This window comes from Ostrea edulis, chromosome 7, assembly GCF_947568905.1.
Source record: "Ostrea edulis chromosome 7, xbOstEdul1.1, whole genome shotgun sequence".
Lineage (NCBI taxonomy): Eukaryota > Metazoa > Mollusca > Bivalvia > Ostreida > Ostreidae > Ostrea > Ostrea edulis.
In genome coordinates, this window is record NC_079170.1 from 18,389,490 (window position 1) to 18,408,943 (window position 19,454).

The 19,454-nt window shown below is 36.1% G+C and overlaps 1 protein-coding gene across 9 annotated transcripts in view; it reads right to left on the bottom strand.

Moving 5' to 3' along the window:
• Positions 1-10,089: 10,089 nt before the first annotated feature.
• The window catches only part of LOC125653832 (suppressor of tumorigenicity 7 protein homolog), a 38,848-nt gene continuing 29,483 nt past the window's right edge, over positions 10,090-19,454 (bottom strand). For 3 of the 9 annotated variants that reach the window (XM_056143568.1, XM_056143566.1, XM_056143569.1), the window contains exons 10-16: positions 18,781-18,853; positions 17,511-17,631; positions 16,151-16,301; positions 15,425-15,517; positions 14,255-14,394; positions 13,933-14,034; positions 10,090-12,733 (exon numbers count right to left, since the gene is read on the bottom strand). In XM_056143568.1, the coding sequence (XP_055999543.1) occupies positions 12,638-12,733; positions 13,933-14,034; positions 14,255-14,394; positions 15,425-15,517; positions 16,151-16,301; positions 17,511-17,631; positions 18,781-18,853 (776 nt within the window). In that variant the 3' untranslated portion in view covers positions 10,090-12,637. The remainder of the gene's footprint in view (positions 12,734-13,932; positions 14,035-14,254; positions 14,395-15,424; positions 15,518-16,150; positions 16,302-17,510; positions 17,632-18,780; positions 18,854-19,454) is intronic. The other 6 variants (XM_048883490.2, XM_048883488.2, XM_048883491.2 and 3 more) reach the window with 3 other exon arrangements.

The following is a 19,454-nucleotide window of genomic DNA, read 5'->3' on the forward strand; positions in this document are numbered from 1 at the left end:
GAAAGCCTCCTAAATATGTTTTATTCTTACTTTTCTTGAAGAATCACCTAATTTTCTAGATAAAGCAGCATAAATACGGTATGTGGCAAACAATATTTACATCGTGAATCAAGCTTAGCGCAGTGATTTCTCTTCCTGTACACAGTCTCAGCCTCTCGAGAAATTGTGATAACTGTAATTATGCATGTGCCTGAACTTATGAAATTTTCTGAAATCGAGATATATTTTCAGTCGCTGAAGATATCATCGCATAAAAAAAAAATGTTTTATCATGTATAGTTTTGTACAGTTAAAGCACTCAATGGACAGACAAACCAAACTTTGATAACTTTTATAAAGTTCAGTTGATTGATACTATATGAAGAATATTTCTGTAATCCTATGAGATACATGTCTCCGCCAATACGACGTCGGAACCACTACTATGAAAATTACAGAGACACTGAAGTTATGGGAACCTTAACACTACAGACTGAGGAGTCATAATTTGTCCTGGATTTCAAGTTATGAAAAAGTTTAATACCGAGTCACCTTGGAATACACCAGAGGAACGGGGTCGCTAGAAGAATAGAACAAATAAGGGGAAGGGAACCACTACAGGATGGAACCACTAGAAGAATGGCGCGCCATAGAAACAAGGCATTTGAGAAAGAGAACCAGAACAGAAACAAAACTGTTACAGGAACAGAATTACTACAGTAACAGAACCACTAGAGGAACAGAACCACTAGAGAAACAGAACCTCTAGAAGAACAGAACCACTAGAATAACAGAACCACCAGCGGAACAGAACCACTAGAGGAATAGAACCACTACAGTAACAGAACCACTAGAAGAACAGAACCACCAGCGGAACAGAACCACTAGAAAGAACAGAACCACTAGAGAAACAGAACCTCTAGAAGAACAGAACCACTAGAATAACAGAACCACTAGAGGAACAGAACCACTAGAGGAATAGAACCACTACAGTAACAGAACCACTAGAGGAATAGAACCACTAGAAGAACAGAACCACTAGAAAGAACAGAACCACTAGAAAGAACAGAACCACTACAGTAACAGAACCACTAGAAGAACAGAATCATTAGAGAAAGAGAACCACTAAGGAAAGAGAACCACTTGAGAAACAGAACAACTAGAGAAACAGAACCACTAGAAAAGTAGACCCACTAGAAAAACATAACCACTAGAGGAACAGAACCACTAGAGGAACAGAGCCTCTACGGAAACAGAACCACTACAGTAACAGAACCACTAGAAGAACAGAACCACTAGAGGAACAGAAACATTAGAGAAACAGAACCACTAGAGGAACAGAACCACTAGAGAAACAGAACTACTAGAGAAACAGAACCACTTGAGGAACAAAACCACTAGAGGAACAGAACCATTAGAGGAACAGAACCACTAGAGGAGCAGAACCACTAGAGGAACAGAACCACTAGAGGAACATAATCATCAGAGGAACAGAACCATTAGAGAAACTGAACCACTAGAGAAACAGAATCACTAGAGAAACAGAACCACTAGAAGAACAGAACCACTAGAGGAACAGAATAATTAGAGGAACAGAATTACTAGAGAAACAGAACCACTAGAGAAACAGAACGACTAAAGGAACAGAATCACTAGAGGAACAGAACCATTAGAGGAAAAGAACCACTAGAGGAAGAGCCACTAGAGGAAAAGAACCACTAGAGAAACAGAACCATTAGAGAAACAGAACCACCAGAGGAACAGAACCATTAGAGGAAAAGAACCACTAGAGGAACAAAACCACTAGAGAAACAGAACCACTTGAGGAACAGAACTAATAGAGGAACATTTAATTGTTCTGGAGTTTCACTTGCTGACTATGCATATAAATTATCTTGGTGAAGAATTGCAGTGGGAAAACACATACATGGAGATAAATATAGACATCGAGATATTTGATAACTAAACGTTCTTAATTCTGATCGTATGCGAAAGGATAATGAAAGACAATGTGGACCATTCACTTCTGAAACCACATATCGTCCGGCAGTTATCTTTGATTAGAAGGTAACAGACAATGGCCGAATAGCCTATCTTGGTTAAGCTACCGATTGACAACTTTTACCAACCCAGAATTTTAAATTTTTTATGAACTCAAAGATTTTGATTCACGAAAAGACCTTATCGCACATCCCAATAATCCAGAACCGAGATCAGTTGACGCCATTAAAGAATATTGGGTATCACATTCATCGTTGAGGAGATCGGATCATGGGTATAAAACTCAATCCAGTATAATGATAAAATCAATGGCAGTGGTAGATAAAATAGGGAGAAAATCCTGTGGTTTGTTTAGAAAGCAAACAGGTCGTCTTTGGGACTTTAGATAGCCAGCATACCGCGCCAACAGCGGGAAATAATCCATACCACAGAGGCAGGCAGACGACAGACGGCGGAAACCCATTCATTATTTTTTCAAGTTTTGATTACATAAAGATGAATTGGATTTCATCAATTTTTCGAACAACAAAGGAAGTTAGGCCGTCGTCCCAGTCTGAAGTGAAGTGCAATGGATACATCTGACTTTTCAACCCCCGAAGCAAAGTTACCACGGGTTTAAAAAGAAAAAAACGTTATTGAGTTCCAAAAATGTTTCTTTCTTTTTCTATACCGGAGTAGTACGCTCGTCATTCTTAATGAAGAAGATATTCTGTGCTTTGTGTACAAAGTAGTGTCACTTCGTTCGAGCCCTATAGTCAGAAATAGAATCCCTTTGAAGTAGCTAGGGGCAACGAGTGATGTGTGAAACAGGTAATAGATTTTGAAATGTAGGCGGGAATGTCATTACGAAATTCATTGCTGCAGATATTTGATCATTTACGTGCCTTGTTATCAATTTTTCACAGGTTATAATCATATGGTACAGTCGTGAACATAATACTGCGCAAAAACGTTTAAACTTTAGAAACAATTGTATCTGCGGCTTGATGGAAATGCCAACAGTGTTTGACGTTATTGAAGTTGCACATATTATAAGTGACAACGGAAATGGCGCATTATGTCAGGGAATGGCGATTGGTGTGTTGTGCAATCTGACACGACCAGACTGTCCATTTTGTAAACTGAAACAAGAATGGCATGTACATTGTAACAACACATATTATCCTGTAAACTTCTCCGTCAGTGACTTGAAACTTTTCATTGTGACCTTGAAAATGAATTTAAAACACTCTCTTTAATCCCTGCAAGTACGGCGAAGTTTAGATGACCGAGGTGCATGTAGCTTTTAACCGTCTTGTACGCGGTATTTTATGAATCTTCCTTTCAGTGACCTTGACCTTAGGCATTTCACACTGAAAATCAATAGGAACTAAAAGTTATAACGTCTGTTATTCATAGATTGATTGAATATTATTTGACGTTACTCTAGAGAAATTTTTACTCGTATGAAGACGTCACCACTGCCGATGAAGGGCCGCAAAATTTAGACCTATGCTCGCCGCTTACGGCCTTTGAGCAGGGAGGGATCTTTATCGTACCACACCTGCTTTGACACGGCACCTCGGTTTTTACGGTCTCATCTGAAGGAGCGCCCCATTTAGTCGATTCTTACGACAAGCAAGAGGTACTGAGGACCTATTCTAACCTGGATGCCCACGGGATGCAATTGGTTTGGAAATGTAGTTTTAAAAAGAAATTCGTATCTAACTTTACCGGAATGATATAGCTTGTGTAAAGTCTTTAGTTCCTATTGGAATGAAATGTTAATGTAGCTAGTATGGGAGTGTTTGTGTTAAATATATCAACTACAGTTTTCAAACTGTTTAATCAGACTTGCAGAAATGGTGCATATATAACTAAAGAATAAAATTCAAATTATATTTTTTTTCCAAATCATATTTATGTAGTGGCGAATGTTTTCTGACGTGTTTCATACCAATTGTTTGGTCATTCTGTACATACTTACGATGGAGGGCTCACAATGGGTGTGACCGGTCAACAAGGGATGCTTACTTCTCCTAGCCACCTGATCCCACCTCTTGTGTGTCTAGGGGTCCTTGTAAGCCCTGTTTTCAATTTTGTATTCTTTATGGCATTTATGAGATTGATCACTGTTCGTTATCTCCACTTTTCATTTTTATCAAACTTTGTATATAGATCTGGGTCCCTGTTGGTTTTCAAGAAGGCCATGCCAGTCTCATTGGGTTTCATTCTAAACTAATTTTTATTATGTAGTTTGTATTTGATTTCACCAAATTTACATAAAACATCTTCACTACTACTGGTTGACAAATGTAAATCAAAAAAGGACCAGGTTATTGTTATGGTATCACAGGGTTCGGGCCCAAAACGGGCTCAGCCCCTGTGAATATACATTTATATACAGGCGTTAAAATCACTTGTAGCTCATTTAAAACTTTTATTTTTTAGCGTAATGTCTAATACACAAACAAATAAATATATCAATTTCTCTGTTGCATACACAGGCACTTGTTTCTGTAAATAACTTACGACCTCTGTAGTTATTATTAGAATACAAAGGTCGTAAGTTATTTACAGAAACATTTTAGCGCCTGCGGTTGCATATTCTAGAATCATCCATCGATGATAATATTCGCGACATCAGAATATTGGATCAAAGATTTGGTTTGAATAAGACTGTGTGATTTATATTTTAAGATCAATGGAGAGCATGGGGTGCATATACTTTGGACACTGTGATTAATGTGCATGTCATCATTTTTATTGGATGATAATGTTAATATGTATGGAGCGCCAAATTAACATAAACTCAAATAATTGAAAATATCTTCAATTATTTGAAGATATCAACTCATTTGATGCGCGCAACAAATTAATTTAAGATCTCTTCAAATAATTAATGATATCTTCAATTCTGAATTATTATGCGCATTAATTGAATTGATGATATCATTAATTCTTCAGCTGAATTGATGCGCGCTTTCATTGAATTAATGATCTCTTCAAATGAATTAATGATATTAACAATTGAATTGATGCGCGCTACAATTCACTTGAAGAGAGCAATGATTGATATAATGCGCGCATTAAATCAATTGATGAGAGCAATAATTGAATTGATGCGCGCATTAATTCATTTGATGAGAGCAATAATTGATTTAATGCGCGCATTAATTCAATTATTGCTCTCTTCAATTGAATTAATGATATCTTTAATTCATTTGAAGAGAGCAATAATTCTTTTAGAGAGAGCAACTATATGATTAAAGATATCTTCAACATATCCACAATTGAATTAATGATCTCTAAAATTGAATTGCTGCTCTCTTTAAAAGAATTGATGCGCGCATTAATTCCTTATACAAAAGCATTGTAAATAATTAAAGATATCTTCAATTGAATTAAAGAGATCATCAAATTATTTATACCGAGTTCTAAATTAATTATTGCGAGCAATGTTTCTACGAAATTGATACTCTCATCAATTGAATTGAAGAGAGCAATAATTGAATTAATGCGCGCATCAAATCAATTATTGCTCTCATTAATTCAATTGATGCGCGCATTAATTCAATTGATGAGAGCAATAATTGAATTAAAGCGCGCATTAATTCATTTAATGAGAGCAATAATTGATTTAATGCGCGCATTAATTCAATTAAAGAGAGCAATAATAGAATTGATGATATCTTCAAATAATTGAAGATATCTTCAATTATTTGAGTTTATGTTAGTTTGGCGCTCCATAAATATGAGTGTCCATAAAGTAGGACAAGAGGCTTGTGAGCCTTAGGGGTCACCTGAGTATCACAAAGCGGAGAACTTAATCTAACAAGTATGTCATGTTAATGTATTTCATAAACTCCGAGAACTGGGTGTGGCCAGAAAGGACGTTTAATAAATCCCTTATCTATTCAGAAATGTATACACGCAGCAATAATGTTATACATGTAGTTTTCCTTGCATATAACGTACATTCAAACAGACTTACATACAAATCACGTGACATTCTGAATTAATTTATAAAAGATAAATCAGTGACGTACAACATTTGTTGTGCTATATCATTGTTTTCACCTTTTCATTTCCGGCGATCCAAGATGTGAGAAAGCTTCTAGTGCTTCAAACAGGAGGCTATATGATTAGTTTGCACCCACCCCAAAGTCAAAACCCTGGGGTTGCGAATTTCATAAGTTTGGTACACCCGTTTCTGCTTTTCCTGAATATGCATTTAGGTGTTGTTGTTTTTTTTTTTTTTTTTTTTTTTTCAGTATCAACAAAATTAAAGACATCTTTCAAGAGACAACAGCACTAGTCACTATAATAACGCTGCATCCCCTGGAACCAAAAACTCATGAAATTTACAATTTTGGTAAAGGACTACCTGCTCCTTCTAAATACCCATTTACATCAATATCAATAGGATTAAAGATGTTATCTAAATCTTTTACACATAAACACTATATACAAAGTTTGTCCCCGCCTTGGAGTCAGAATCTTTACCCCGGGGATCATGGAATTTACACTTTTGGTAGTGGACGACGCGATGTGATACGGCATGTAACAAATTGTTACATGTATACCGTGTCGTTATTACATACCGTGTCGTTATTACATACCGTCTCGTTATTACATACCGTGTCGTTATTACATACCGTGTCGTTATTACATACCGTGTCGTATCAGTGGACTGCCTGCTCTACATCACTATGGATTTTAATTTTCTTAAAGCTGTGCGGTTATAAAGAAGATGATTTTTGAATATTGGACAATTTTTGGTAGCTTTTCCCCCGCCCCTAATGCCCCAAGGATGCAGGGGTCATGCAATTTAGAATGTATGCCCCCTTATCTCAGAGATGCTTTATGTAAAATTTGAAACGAATTGGAATAGCAGTTATCAAGAAATTAATTCTTAACACATCTAATCACGGACCATTTTGGCCCTACCCCGATACCAAAACCCTTAACCCTGGGATAATCAAATTTGCAAGTTTGGTTAAGAACACCTGCTCTTTCTAAATATCCATGTAGTTTCACTTCAATGAAAGGTGAAGATAACGAACAGTGATCAATCTCATAACTCCTACAAGCAATACAAAATAGAGAGTTGGGCAAACACGGACCCCTGGATATACCAGAGGTGGGAACAGGTGCCTAGGAGGAGTAAGCATCCCCTGTCGATAGCACTAAGGATTTTATTTAAATGTTTCACATACAAACACTATACATGCACACCAAGTTTGGCCCCGTTCTGGGATCAGAGCCTCTACTCTGGGGACCATGAGATTTGCAATTTTGGTAGAGGCCTCCCTGCTCTACATCAGTTCACTTTGTAATTCGTTTTTCTTTCAGATGTGCAGAAAAGAATTGGGATGGTAGTTATCAAGAAGTTAAATATATAAAATCGCAAACCACACGACCAGTAGCATTAGGTCACCTGAGAAACACAGCTAACCTGAAACAAAACAATACGACGGACAGTGCCTGCTGACACAGATAGCAGTACTTAGGCTCACGGGAAGCAAGGTTTTCTACATCAACATTTAACACATTTCTGAAAAATGGGGACAATAACGCGAAATGTGATAAGTGTGAAAGATCTGTTGAGCGCCAAATTATCATATTAACTCAAATAATGGAAGATATATGGACCTATCAATTAATGAGAGTAGTACTGAATTATTGTTCGACATTTATTGAATATCAAGGGTATCATTGTCTTAATATATATATGTGCGCTATTACTACATTTTGCGTCGAGATAAACGAACAATGTAATATTTAACGCAAAATATAATAAAACATGAAAATTATGGTTATGAAATTTGTATCTGTATTATTATTTGAGTTTTAAAGTGTGCAGTTATCATTGATAAAAAAAACTCATAAAAAAAACCAAACAAAATAGCTAAACAAACAAGGTGTGTTGGGAAACACAAATGCCCCCGATAATGGTCAATTCCAAAGATGGCCAAGGTCACAAAGACAAATATCTTGGTACCAGTAGAAAGACCTTATCACATGAAAAGCTCATGTGCAATATGAAAGCTCTACTCGATGCAAAACGTAATAATAAAGTTTATTACATTTTGCAGAGGGACATATTGCTTTGCACTTCTCGGGTGAACGCTAGACCACGGTGTCCGCTCATTGTCTTGAGAACCATGTCATAAGTGGGTTTGGTTATGAGTATATTCTGAGTTGACGCCTACTGATTTTGAGGTCACATGATCAATCCACTTTGGATATAGAGAGAAACTGTCCACTCAATATCTTTAGAACACTTTCCTTAGCAGACATCAAACTTGATGCATTGTAGGGAGTAGATGACCCCTATTGATTTTAAGGTCACATGGTCAATGATCAAACTGGACATAGGAAGATGCTGTCTGCTCGATATCTTCAGAACCCTTTGCTTGACAGACATCAAACTTGGTACACTGGTACATCATAAGGAGTTGAGGGCTCCTATTAATTTTGGGTTCACATAGCCAAAGGTCAAACTCCACATAGTAATATATTTTCTCCTATATCATAAGAATCATTTGGTTGATTGACACCAAACTTGTTGCACTGGTACCTCCTAAAGAGATCCACTCTGGACATAGGAAGATACGAGGGCGAGTCAATAAGTACCGGTAACCAGCCTAACTTATTTCCGGTTGAGAGCCACCTCTTCTTTTCCGATGTTATTGCCCTCAAGTGTGATGCGCTTAGGCCAACAGTGTTCAAGTGCCATCAGCCCAGAACTGAAAAAGTCAGGGTCCTTTCCATTGACTCACTTTTCAACTGCCGTCACGACTTCTTCGTCAAACCGGAAATTATGTCCATGGATATCCTTTTTCAAGTTTGGGAATAGGAAGAAGTCGCTAGGTCAGGCGAATAGGCAGGATGTGGTATTAATTCACACCCGTTTCGCTCTACAGCATCCATTGCAAGTGTGGACTCTTGCGTTGTCATGTTGCAGCAAAACACCTTTAGAGAGTTTACCTCGGCTTTTTTCACGGATGGCGGTTCTCAGCTGTCTAGCAAGTTTGCATAGTACACTCCGGTTATTGTACTTTTCTTGGGTAAAAGGTCCAAATAACGCCTTTTGCATCCTAAAATACTGTGGCCATCACATTTCCAGCAGATGGTTGCGTCTTGGAACTTTTTTGGCCTCGGGGACTGAGGCCCTACCCACTGACGACCCTGAGCTTTATTCTCTTGCTCTTAATAATGAACCCAAGTCTCATCTACAGTGACCAGACACAAAAGAAAATCATCTTTTGACCTAATACGCTTTAACAAGGCGCTGCATACTTGTGCTCTGGTTGCCATTTGCTCATCGCTAAGGGAATTGGAGACACAACAGGCTGTTCCCTAAACGATCATGCAAGATTGTTGAAAGGCTTACACGTGAAATGCCTAATGCCTGTGCTGTTTCTTCCACCAGAATTCGCCTATCAGAGTATACCAGATTCCGAACTTTCTTACACATTTCTTCGTCAGTGGCATCCAGACCTGGCTACATCTTCTAAAGATTTTCTACCGCGTTTGAATTCCTCTACCCCGAATAGATGGTACATAAACATCGGCTAACTCGCCGTGTATTTCCTTGCCTGTTTTACCTTTTAAATACAAGTACCGAATTATAGCATGGTACTCAACTCTAGATGAAAAGCATGCCTTTGCATCACTAGCCATGTTTGACATTCAATATCTTATTAAAGAATGACTGGATTCGTGTGCAATTTTGTACCCAGGTATAAAACATGTATTGAAACAAGGCATGGAAATCGTAACCGTCTCGGTCAATCGGAAATGGGATAGGCTAGTTACTTATTGACTCGCCCTCGTATTGTTCCCTTAATATCTTGAATTGGTTTGTCACTTCTATCAATTAAAAGATACATGTGTATGACCCTTATCAATTCTGCACCCCATACATGTTTATGAAACATTTCTTGCTTCATTTTGTGTTGTTACAACCCTGTCTTCTATTCCTACTTCGCTGTTTTATCATATGCAAGTTTAAGGACGGAATAAACATGAATTAAGAATACAAATGAAAAGGAGATTGAACATGCCCCCCCCCCCCCCAAATGTTAGTGTTTTTTTTAAAGATACAGAAAAACCACACAGAAATCACTGCTTCAATTTTTATTGTCCCCAATGGGACCTTCTGTAGGACCCTGGGTCAAATAATACTTAAGTATTACAAGGTACAAGTGCAATGCCCGAATTTCCTCTACAATTCACAACAGTTGAACTATTACCCTTACATAACACTGGCAATCCATGCCAGACTTAACTAAGTAAAGGTTGGCAAAAATAATTTTGCTAACATAAGAAATAAAGCTTCTGTACTTCCACAGAAAAAAAAAATGTACCGGAAAGTATGCCTGCATCACACACCACTTCACATCGCTTTCTTCTCTACAAAGCATGATGAACCCATTTTGTAAACAATTATAATGCAGATTTTTTAACAAAGAAAAACAATCAACATATGTATTTTGTCTACTTATAAAGAAAACAGATTTACATCAATCTGGCCAAAAAAGGTATGGTTGGCTTAAGGCTGCAATATGACACTAATCTGCTGACAAAACCTAACCAAACAGAAATTCACTCAGGTCAATGAATCAGGAACCCTGGGAATGACAGTGTTTATATATTTTTGCACTAAAGTAAACACATTGATATCAATTTAACACCTATGGACATGCATACAAATCCACAAATCTCTCAAAGACCTGGTGTAAAGGAATTTGAACAATGTGGAATAAATCAATACATTACCATCACCTTACAGGATGTTTTTAAGTCCTCCAATGTCTTTAACACTATCTCTCTTATCATCTTTATAAAATAATGTTTTCAATCATTCTGAAATTTATATCCATAATTTTGTTTCTGTACATGCTGATGGAAATTTGCAATAAATTACTGGGAAATCAACAGTGACTGATGACCTACTTTTTCTTTGCTCTAATAATCTAATTTAATGTTAATTTGAATAATAGTAAGACATGAAATGGAATTGTTTTACCCTTATTCTGGTAATCTCATAGAAAACGAATGAAACTCTTCACATACACTGACCAAGCTTTCAATGGGTGCCTGTATTAATTTCATAGAAAACGAATAAAACTGTTCACATACACTAACCAAGCTTTCAATGGGTGCCTGTATTAATCTCATAGAAAACGAATAAAACTGTTCACATACACTAACCAAGCTTTCAATGGGTGCCTGTATTAATTTCATAAGACAATGCAGATACCACCTCAGAACCAATGGATGTGTCACAGAGCCTTGATAGGGTAGAATTTTGTTTGAAAAATAAAAAGAGGTGGGAGAAACGAATTTCTCGGCCATGGAGTTTTAATCCCCATCAAATGGCAATATAAATGTAATCAACATTCTAATATGGCCGTAAAAAAATCAGTCTGATGTTTACAAGCCAAACCATTCCTAATCGCAAGAGAGGACTCAATTAACATTTTAAAGATAATTTACAAACACTGCATCAAATAAATGTCTTGATAATGCTGAAATTTTTTTGCCACTTAAGTGTATAAACATCTGTAGTTCATTGTAGAATAACTGGGCACAGCATTAAGTTATGAATTGGACTTGGTAACGTTCTCTACCCTCAAACCATTCTCATGAACAACAGAGCCATCCATTCCTCTTACATATCCAGGTAATATCTTGTAACATGTAACGACATTCTAAAAGAATTCAAACAGTAATCAGCAGACATCATTCCCATGTTAGATGACTAGTTCTAAAGCTGCCATGGTCTTACTGAATTCCTTCCAATTTCTGTGATGGGATGTAACGTTTGGGATTGTGGAATTAAATTTCTGTGACTGTTAAGTTTGGGATTGTGGAATTAAATTTCTGTGACTGAATGTAAGATTTGGGATTGTTGGGATTGTGGAATTAAATTTCTGTGACTGAATGTAATGTTTGGGATTGTTGGGATTGTGGAATTAAATTTCTGTGACTGAATGTAATGTTTGGGATTGTGGAATTAAATTTCTGTGACTGAATGTAACGTTTGGGATTGTGGAATTAAATTTCTTTGACTGAATGTAACGTTTGGGATTGTTGGGATTGTGGAATTAAATTTGTGACTGAATGCAATGTTTGGGATTGTGGAATTAAATTTCTGTGACTGTTAAGTTTGGGATTGTGGAATTGAATGAACACAGACTAAGACTTCACTCAGGATAGTATGATAACATAATCAATATTTTAATTAAAAAAAAATCTGCATGCAGTTCTTGTCCCTCCAAAAACAACCCACCCACCCTCAAATTAAAAACAAGAAAACAAATCTCCAATCAGAAATTCTGATATGTTGAAATACAGAATAACAAACATTGTGGTAATACATCAATACAGTGTAGTTATACCCTTTAAAATCTCATAACAAATTGTTCATCAAGAATTTCATACATGATTAGTTTAAGAAATTACTCCTATAAATAGTCGCAGGAAAACAGTTTGCAAAAATCGTAAACTGTGAGCAAAAAAAAATAAAAATAAAATTGCACCATTAGTTTATCAAATACCCTGTTACTGGGCATAACTTTCTCTGTGAATTATTTTTAGCTTTCTTAAATGCCATAACAGAAACACTCCACTTCCATTAGTTGCATCTGGAGCGTTGTTATGGTGATTAGATGCGAGACAGCTGGTGGAGAAGATTGGATGGCAAGATGGCTTCTAGCTTTTCCAGGATGTAGCTGACGGGCATATACAACCAAGTGAGGATCTAAAAATAACAGCAGGTCAAAAGGTCATTATCAACAGCACCATCAACAGACACAAATCTCAATTTCAGCAGGTCAAAAGGTCATTATCAACAGCACTAGGTCAAATATTTTAATATTATTACAAAGTTCTTGCAAAATACAATGGATAAGTGAAATACAAAAGCCCTAGATTTTCAAAGCCAATGGTGTAGGCAATTATCAAGTTTTCGAAAATATCACCATCAAGTTTACAAGGTCAAATACAGTAGATATCTACATATACACAATGAATTTATTATTGAGTAATTTCATGAAAAGCACCACACGTAAAATAAAATAATTCGCTTTTATTTCATCTTATTGAAATACATGCTAAAACTCTTGATCAATAGACCACTCACGAATTCATGATCACACAATTTGATGCATGCATATGTACACAAAACATTTCGCGATGTTCAGAACTCGAATAAAATAAGGAATCCACAGTACTTCTGTCTTGATTCATAAATGTGAATGACTTCAAAGACCCAAAAGTTTATGCAATTATCAAGCCTTTAGAAAGAAGGTAAAAAAAATCATGAAAATCTTTAGCTATAGGCAAAAAAAAAAAAAAAAAAAAAAAAGTAAGTCAGAGATCAATGTCAAGATCAATAAATGTCAATGATTACAAAATGCTAAGAAAAGTAAAAGCAGTATCTCTGATAATTCAATATAGCCAACGATGTTACTGAAAATTAGGTCAACTTGACCCAAATTTGAAGTAGCTGTGAGGGTAAGCCTTTTGACCACGAGTGATGCTCTGAACAAATGTTTGTTTACATGCAAGCTCAGTCAAAACTAACTGATGGATTTTTGCAATTAAAGCTCACACTTAAAAAACTGAAATATACACCACATGCCATCCCAAGGACTATACAAGCTCACCCAAGCTGTAACTCAGGTGAGCTAAAAAGACACCGAGCTGTAACTCAGGTGAGCTAAAGATACCGAGCTGTAACTCAGGTGAGCTAAAGATACCGAGCTGTAACTCAGGTGAGCTAAAGATACCGATCTGTAACTCAGGTGAGCTAAAGATACCGAGCTGTAACTCAGGTGAGCAAAAGATACCGAGCTGTAACTCAGGTGAGCTAAAAAGACACCGAGCTGTAACTCAGATGAGCAAAAGATACCGAGCTGTAACTCAGGTGAGCTAAAAAGACACTGAGCTGTAACTCACGTGAGCTAAAAAGACAATAGCCAAAGATGCAGCATATAGCTGTAAAGGATGGGATCTTTTGCCTTGGCAGAACTGCACTGGATTAATAGGAACAGCTCTTTCCTGTAGGTTATGTTTAAACTATGTAAGAACTTGTATGGTTATAATTGTATTTGATGATAACAGGATTGCCAAAGGATCTTAGTAATGGTGGGTCAATCTGATCAAAATTAGCTCTTTCTAATCTGTCAATGTTGTAAGAATCATTAGTGGATTAAAACCAGCCAATTTTAATTAGATTGATGATGGGCCATTTGAAAACTTCTAATATAACGATGCTAACCGTTTTCGCGATGATCCCCATGGGCTCTGGGTACTGGTGAGTCAGCAGAGCTAGCAGCGCTGTGAAAGAGCAGAGACCAGCGGTGAAGAGAATGAAGAACGGCAACTCTTTCTTAGGGTAAACCGATACATCGTGAAAAGCTGCAATGAACAAACAATAAAACATGTAATCATGATACGCAAATTACTTCTGTTACTACTAAACAATATTGTGGAGTAAAATTCAATGTTTAAGGAAAGATTTAACTGAAAATGACATTATCAGTAACTAAGTCATTTAGCTGCAGTGTTTATTAAACCAATGTTAAAAGCTACACTATGATCTATTAATTTAAGGAAAATCATGGACATTTTTGAATATTGGGAATTTTTCCATGTTGAATTCTGAATTTATACCAGTATAACTATTGACTTTCGGAGCTATAGCTTTTTTTGCAACCTTTTCACATATCAATTCAAATCGTGCCAACTAACAAGCACGTCATGAAATTGACACTACACAGGGTTATAAAAATGCTTGATTAAATGACGAAAACATCTTGTTACTTTCCAACATTTTCTTTATCAAGACACTACTGATGCAATAGTAGGTCATACGAAATAAAATATTTGTTACACAATTCTGTCTTAAAATTAAAATAAAAAAGTTTTAATTGCTTCATCTTCTTGGAATATTTTGACAGAATTTTGGAAATTTTTGTGAATGAATAAGGTAGTAATTTTTAACTAAGACCCCCCCCCCCCCCCCAAAAAAAAACCCCCGAACTGTCATGTCTAAATATTTAAATTTCCCATGTTTTTGCCTTTGATATCTTTAGAGATTGCAATGATGGACATTTGCTCATGAATACACTGCAGTTGTGAACAATGCCATGAAAATTCCGACAGAAATGAAAGTAGAATATAAATATGAAAAATAAATTTCAATTTTGAAAATATACAAAGGTATGGACTGCAATGCTTCAAGCCATAATACTCTTCATGAGGCACTAACACGATTCACAAAGTAGGCTGACGTGAAGTGTCGCCCTCATGAATTTTCAAACATGAAATCTATTTCTTAAATATAGAATTGATAATTTTTTTGAAAATTTTGTCAAGAAAAATACAACAATATAACAAATCTCTTTCTTTATCACCGCCTATACAGCATGTAATGAGTGTAACTTACGAGGAAGGAGCTCTCGGTCTGCATTCTCTGTACAGGTAGGATAGGGGTAAAACAGGTGCCCCTTCTCCAGAGGATAGGGGATCATTCTGAATGCTGTCAAAAACAATGAAATGTATAACAAAGCTGTTTGTAATCTAGAAAAGGAGATAGAACTTCATCTTCAAGATACCGTACTTCTTAGAAAGAAAATACGGAAAGCAATCACTTTACTGAGGTGTACCCCAGAATGAGTTCGCCGCGTAGTGATTGGTTGAAAGGTTTACTCCGCATTTCATATCTGACATCACTATGTAAACTTTGAGACATGTGATAAACAGAATAAAATACTATGCCATATGACAAGCATGACTAAATATAACCTTGGTTTATTGGATTAGATTTAAAAATCAATTGTTATATCAACTTGATTATATTAAAATCTGTAGAATAAATCAAAGAGTCTTATTTCGTTTTGGTGGTCAACTATAAAACAATACAGATTTGTCCCGGTATAAGTTGAGAGTTTGGTCTTTGGCCTCCGACAGCTATATCTGACCAAGCCTCTCTCTCAAAAAAAAAAAACTTAAGTTGAAACTTGGACTGAGACTTTACTCAAATTTTGATTGCTCAAATAAAAAACCCTCAAACTTATGAGACATTTTCAAGAAATGATAGTCACACTTATACTAAAATCCAGTCAATATTAACAGGGTTCTGTAGTGCTTACTGTAAGTAAATGTGACTTACTTCCTTCCCATGTACAGTGGAGGAGATTAAGGGCCCCCTCCACTCGCTTCCAATGCTGCAGATGAAAGAACGCATAGGCTATTGCTTCACTGTCTCCCCGCTTTAAAATGTGTTCTGGGGGCAATATAAGACTCTTCATCTCTAGTAAATACTGCAGAATAAATCACATCTCTAGTAAATACTGCAGAATAAATCACATTTATAGTAAATATGTTGATGACAGTGAAAAAAATATCAAAACATATCTTTGTAGTTTATCATGCTTTGATTAACAGGGGTATCCTTTAGGAAATAATGAAATAATTCATCTTGAAATTATCTCATTCAAAATAAAAATGCTACTTATCTCTGTTTGACTTGCTTTTATCAATTGAACTGACAACTGCAGCAAAGCTTTGGTGCAAGTGTTACCGTATATACTCGCCTATAAGTCGGTCCGCCTATAAGTCGGTTGTATTTTTTAAGGTTAATTTGTAGGAATTTGCCATTGACCCGCTTATAAGTCGGTACAAATTTTTGTCAGAATCGGTTGACAATTTCAAGTCAATGCTCTAGTGTTTTTACCTATGTTTCAAAAAATATTTTGAGAAATTAATAATTATGAGGTGCTCAATATCCAAGCCATATCTGTTTGGGGTTTAAACGCAACCCTTGATCTATTATGGACAATGATCCCTTGTTTACCTAAGCATGGTCTCCTAATTACCAGTACCCGACAACGTGTTTACTTAGTGGCACGCGCCTCGCGAAAACTGTTATTGTGGGATTCCGGTATAATTCATTGTATCAACAATAGAGTTTTTAAGAGTCAAGAATGATGATCTAAATTATCTGTTAATAATATTCAATCTTTTATGAAATATATTTCAGACGGTAAACATATGAATATTTCAATATTAAATCGGGTTCGTAATTCAATTTTACCGACAAATGATAGATTAGTTGAATTGAAAGTATTAGTTACCGGTATGTAAATAATTTTGAACTAGATAAAAATATGTAAATACTTGTCTTTATACATAATTTTAAAATACATAAACAATACAATATGTCTAGATATTTGTGAACAATAATCATTTGTGTGGCAGTCCATGATAATCGTCGGAGTTGTTTAAAAAACACTACATTACGCCGCCCAGAAAAATACCAATCTTCTCAGGACGCGCCTATAAGTCGGACATAGAGTTTTGGAGCAAAAATTTACTCTCAAAAATCCGACTTATAGGCGAGTATATACGGTAGTCCAAATGTAACAACTGACTCAATTTTCGAAACATCTGCTCCTAAGACAACAAATCATAGCTTGACCTACTTTTGGGACGTGAATGTGACCTACTTTTAAGATGTGAATGTGACCTACTTTTGGGACGTGAGGGTTGAACTCCACAGCTCTGTGTATAGCTTCAACAGCTGTCATTTCTGCAGTACTTAAGCCTCGCTTGGAGGCGATATCTGGTGAAAATCTGGAACAAGAAATATACCTGCCATCATAAGTGGTGCACGCCAAGTCCGGCCAATGGACTACAACGGCATGCACAGTGTTCCAGAAAAATTGTTATGGTAACATATTCATACATATTTAATGCAAATCTTAAAGAGGCATTGGCTGTCAAAAATCACACCAACATATCAAAATTTACACATCATGGTACATTTTATAATTTATATAGAAAAAACAAAACATTACTCTATGGAAGCAAATTGTGGGTTTTTATATGATTTTCAACAAAATTTGATCAAAAGTGACACTTTTTTAAAGATTTATTTTTCTGTATTCTATCTGTATTCCAGCACAATCACTTTAGCACTAAAAAGGCTGTACTTCCTTCACTTATTTTACAGCTTATGTCCTTTAAAATCAGATAAATAAAAGTACAAGTAATAAGAATATTTTCTGCAACTAAACAATACATTTCTGATTTCTGCTCAATATTCTTTTCCCCCCGCACACTTGATGCATTTGTTTATTTCATTTATTTACACTACTAAAGGATAATCTACAAATGTAACGAAAGTAATGCATTCTAATAATTCTATCCAAAAACTTTATATTGGACAATTGTTCGACATCTAATAAACAAGTTCATTCAGTTATAAAATATTACCTTAACATATGAGAAAATGTTCACTATGTCACTGATCAGACATTTCTAAATAACCAATCACTTGAGTTATGACCTTTGACCTTGTGACATTGAAAATCAATAAGGGTCATCTACTCCTTAAGGTTTACCAAGTTTGATGTCTTTCAAGCAAAAGATTCTCAAGATATGAAGTGAAAATTATCTTCCCATGTCCAGATTAATTTGAATCATGACCTTTGACCTTAAAATCAATTTGGGGTCATCTACTCCTTAGGACGTACCAGTATGCCAAGTTAAATGCTAGTCAAGCAAATGATTTTCAAGATATAAAGCTGACAATATCTTTCTATGTCCAGTTTTTACCCTTGACTTCGTGACCTCAAAAATCAATACAGGTCATCTACTCTCTAGGGTCAAAAACTGTGCCAAGATTGATAACTATCAAGCAAAGGTTTCTTTAGATATCGCTCCCTCTTTTTCAAGGGGGGGGGGTATAAATTTTTTCTCAGTGGTAAATCAGGTGACGGAGCAGGAGTAGAGACTTACTTGTCAGCCACGGCTCGGGCCTTTAGTAATGCTGCTGTGTAACATATCGTCGCTGACTTCGGTAAACTTATATCTGAAAAAAAAAAAGACCTCTAGTAAACTGATATCTGAAAAAAAAAAAGACCTCTAGTAAACTGATATCTGAAAAAATAAAGACCTCTAGTAAACTTATATCTGAAAAAATAAAGACCTCTAGTAAACTGATATCTGAAAAAATAAAGACCTCTAGTAAACTGATATCTGAAAAAATAAAGACCTCTAGTAAACTGATATCTGAAAAAAGACCTCTAGAACATGTTCATTCTGGTTGATGATTGATTGCATCTTGCTTAACGTCTCGCTAGAGAATTTTTCACTCATATGGAGACGTCACCAAGACAGGTGAATGGCTTCAAATTTAGACCTATGCTCGGCGCTTACGGTCATTGAGCAGTGAGGGTTCTTTTGCATGCCACACCCACTGTGACACGAGACATCCATTTTTAAGGTCATCTCCGAGGACCCGTGGCTTCACACCTGATGCTGAGTGTTTGGCGATGAAACTGTCACTACTTATTTTAACGACTTAGGTTTATCGCGGCTGGGATTCGAACCCCGGCTTTCCGCATGAAAAGTGAATGCTCCAACTTCTCGGCCACCCTTCATGTAACTTTAATTTATGGTTCATAAATTAA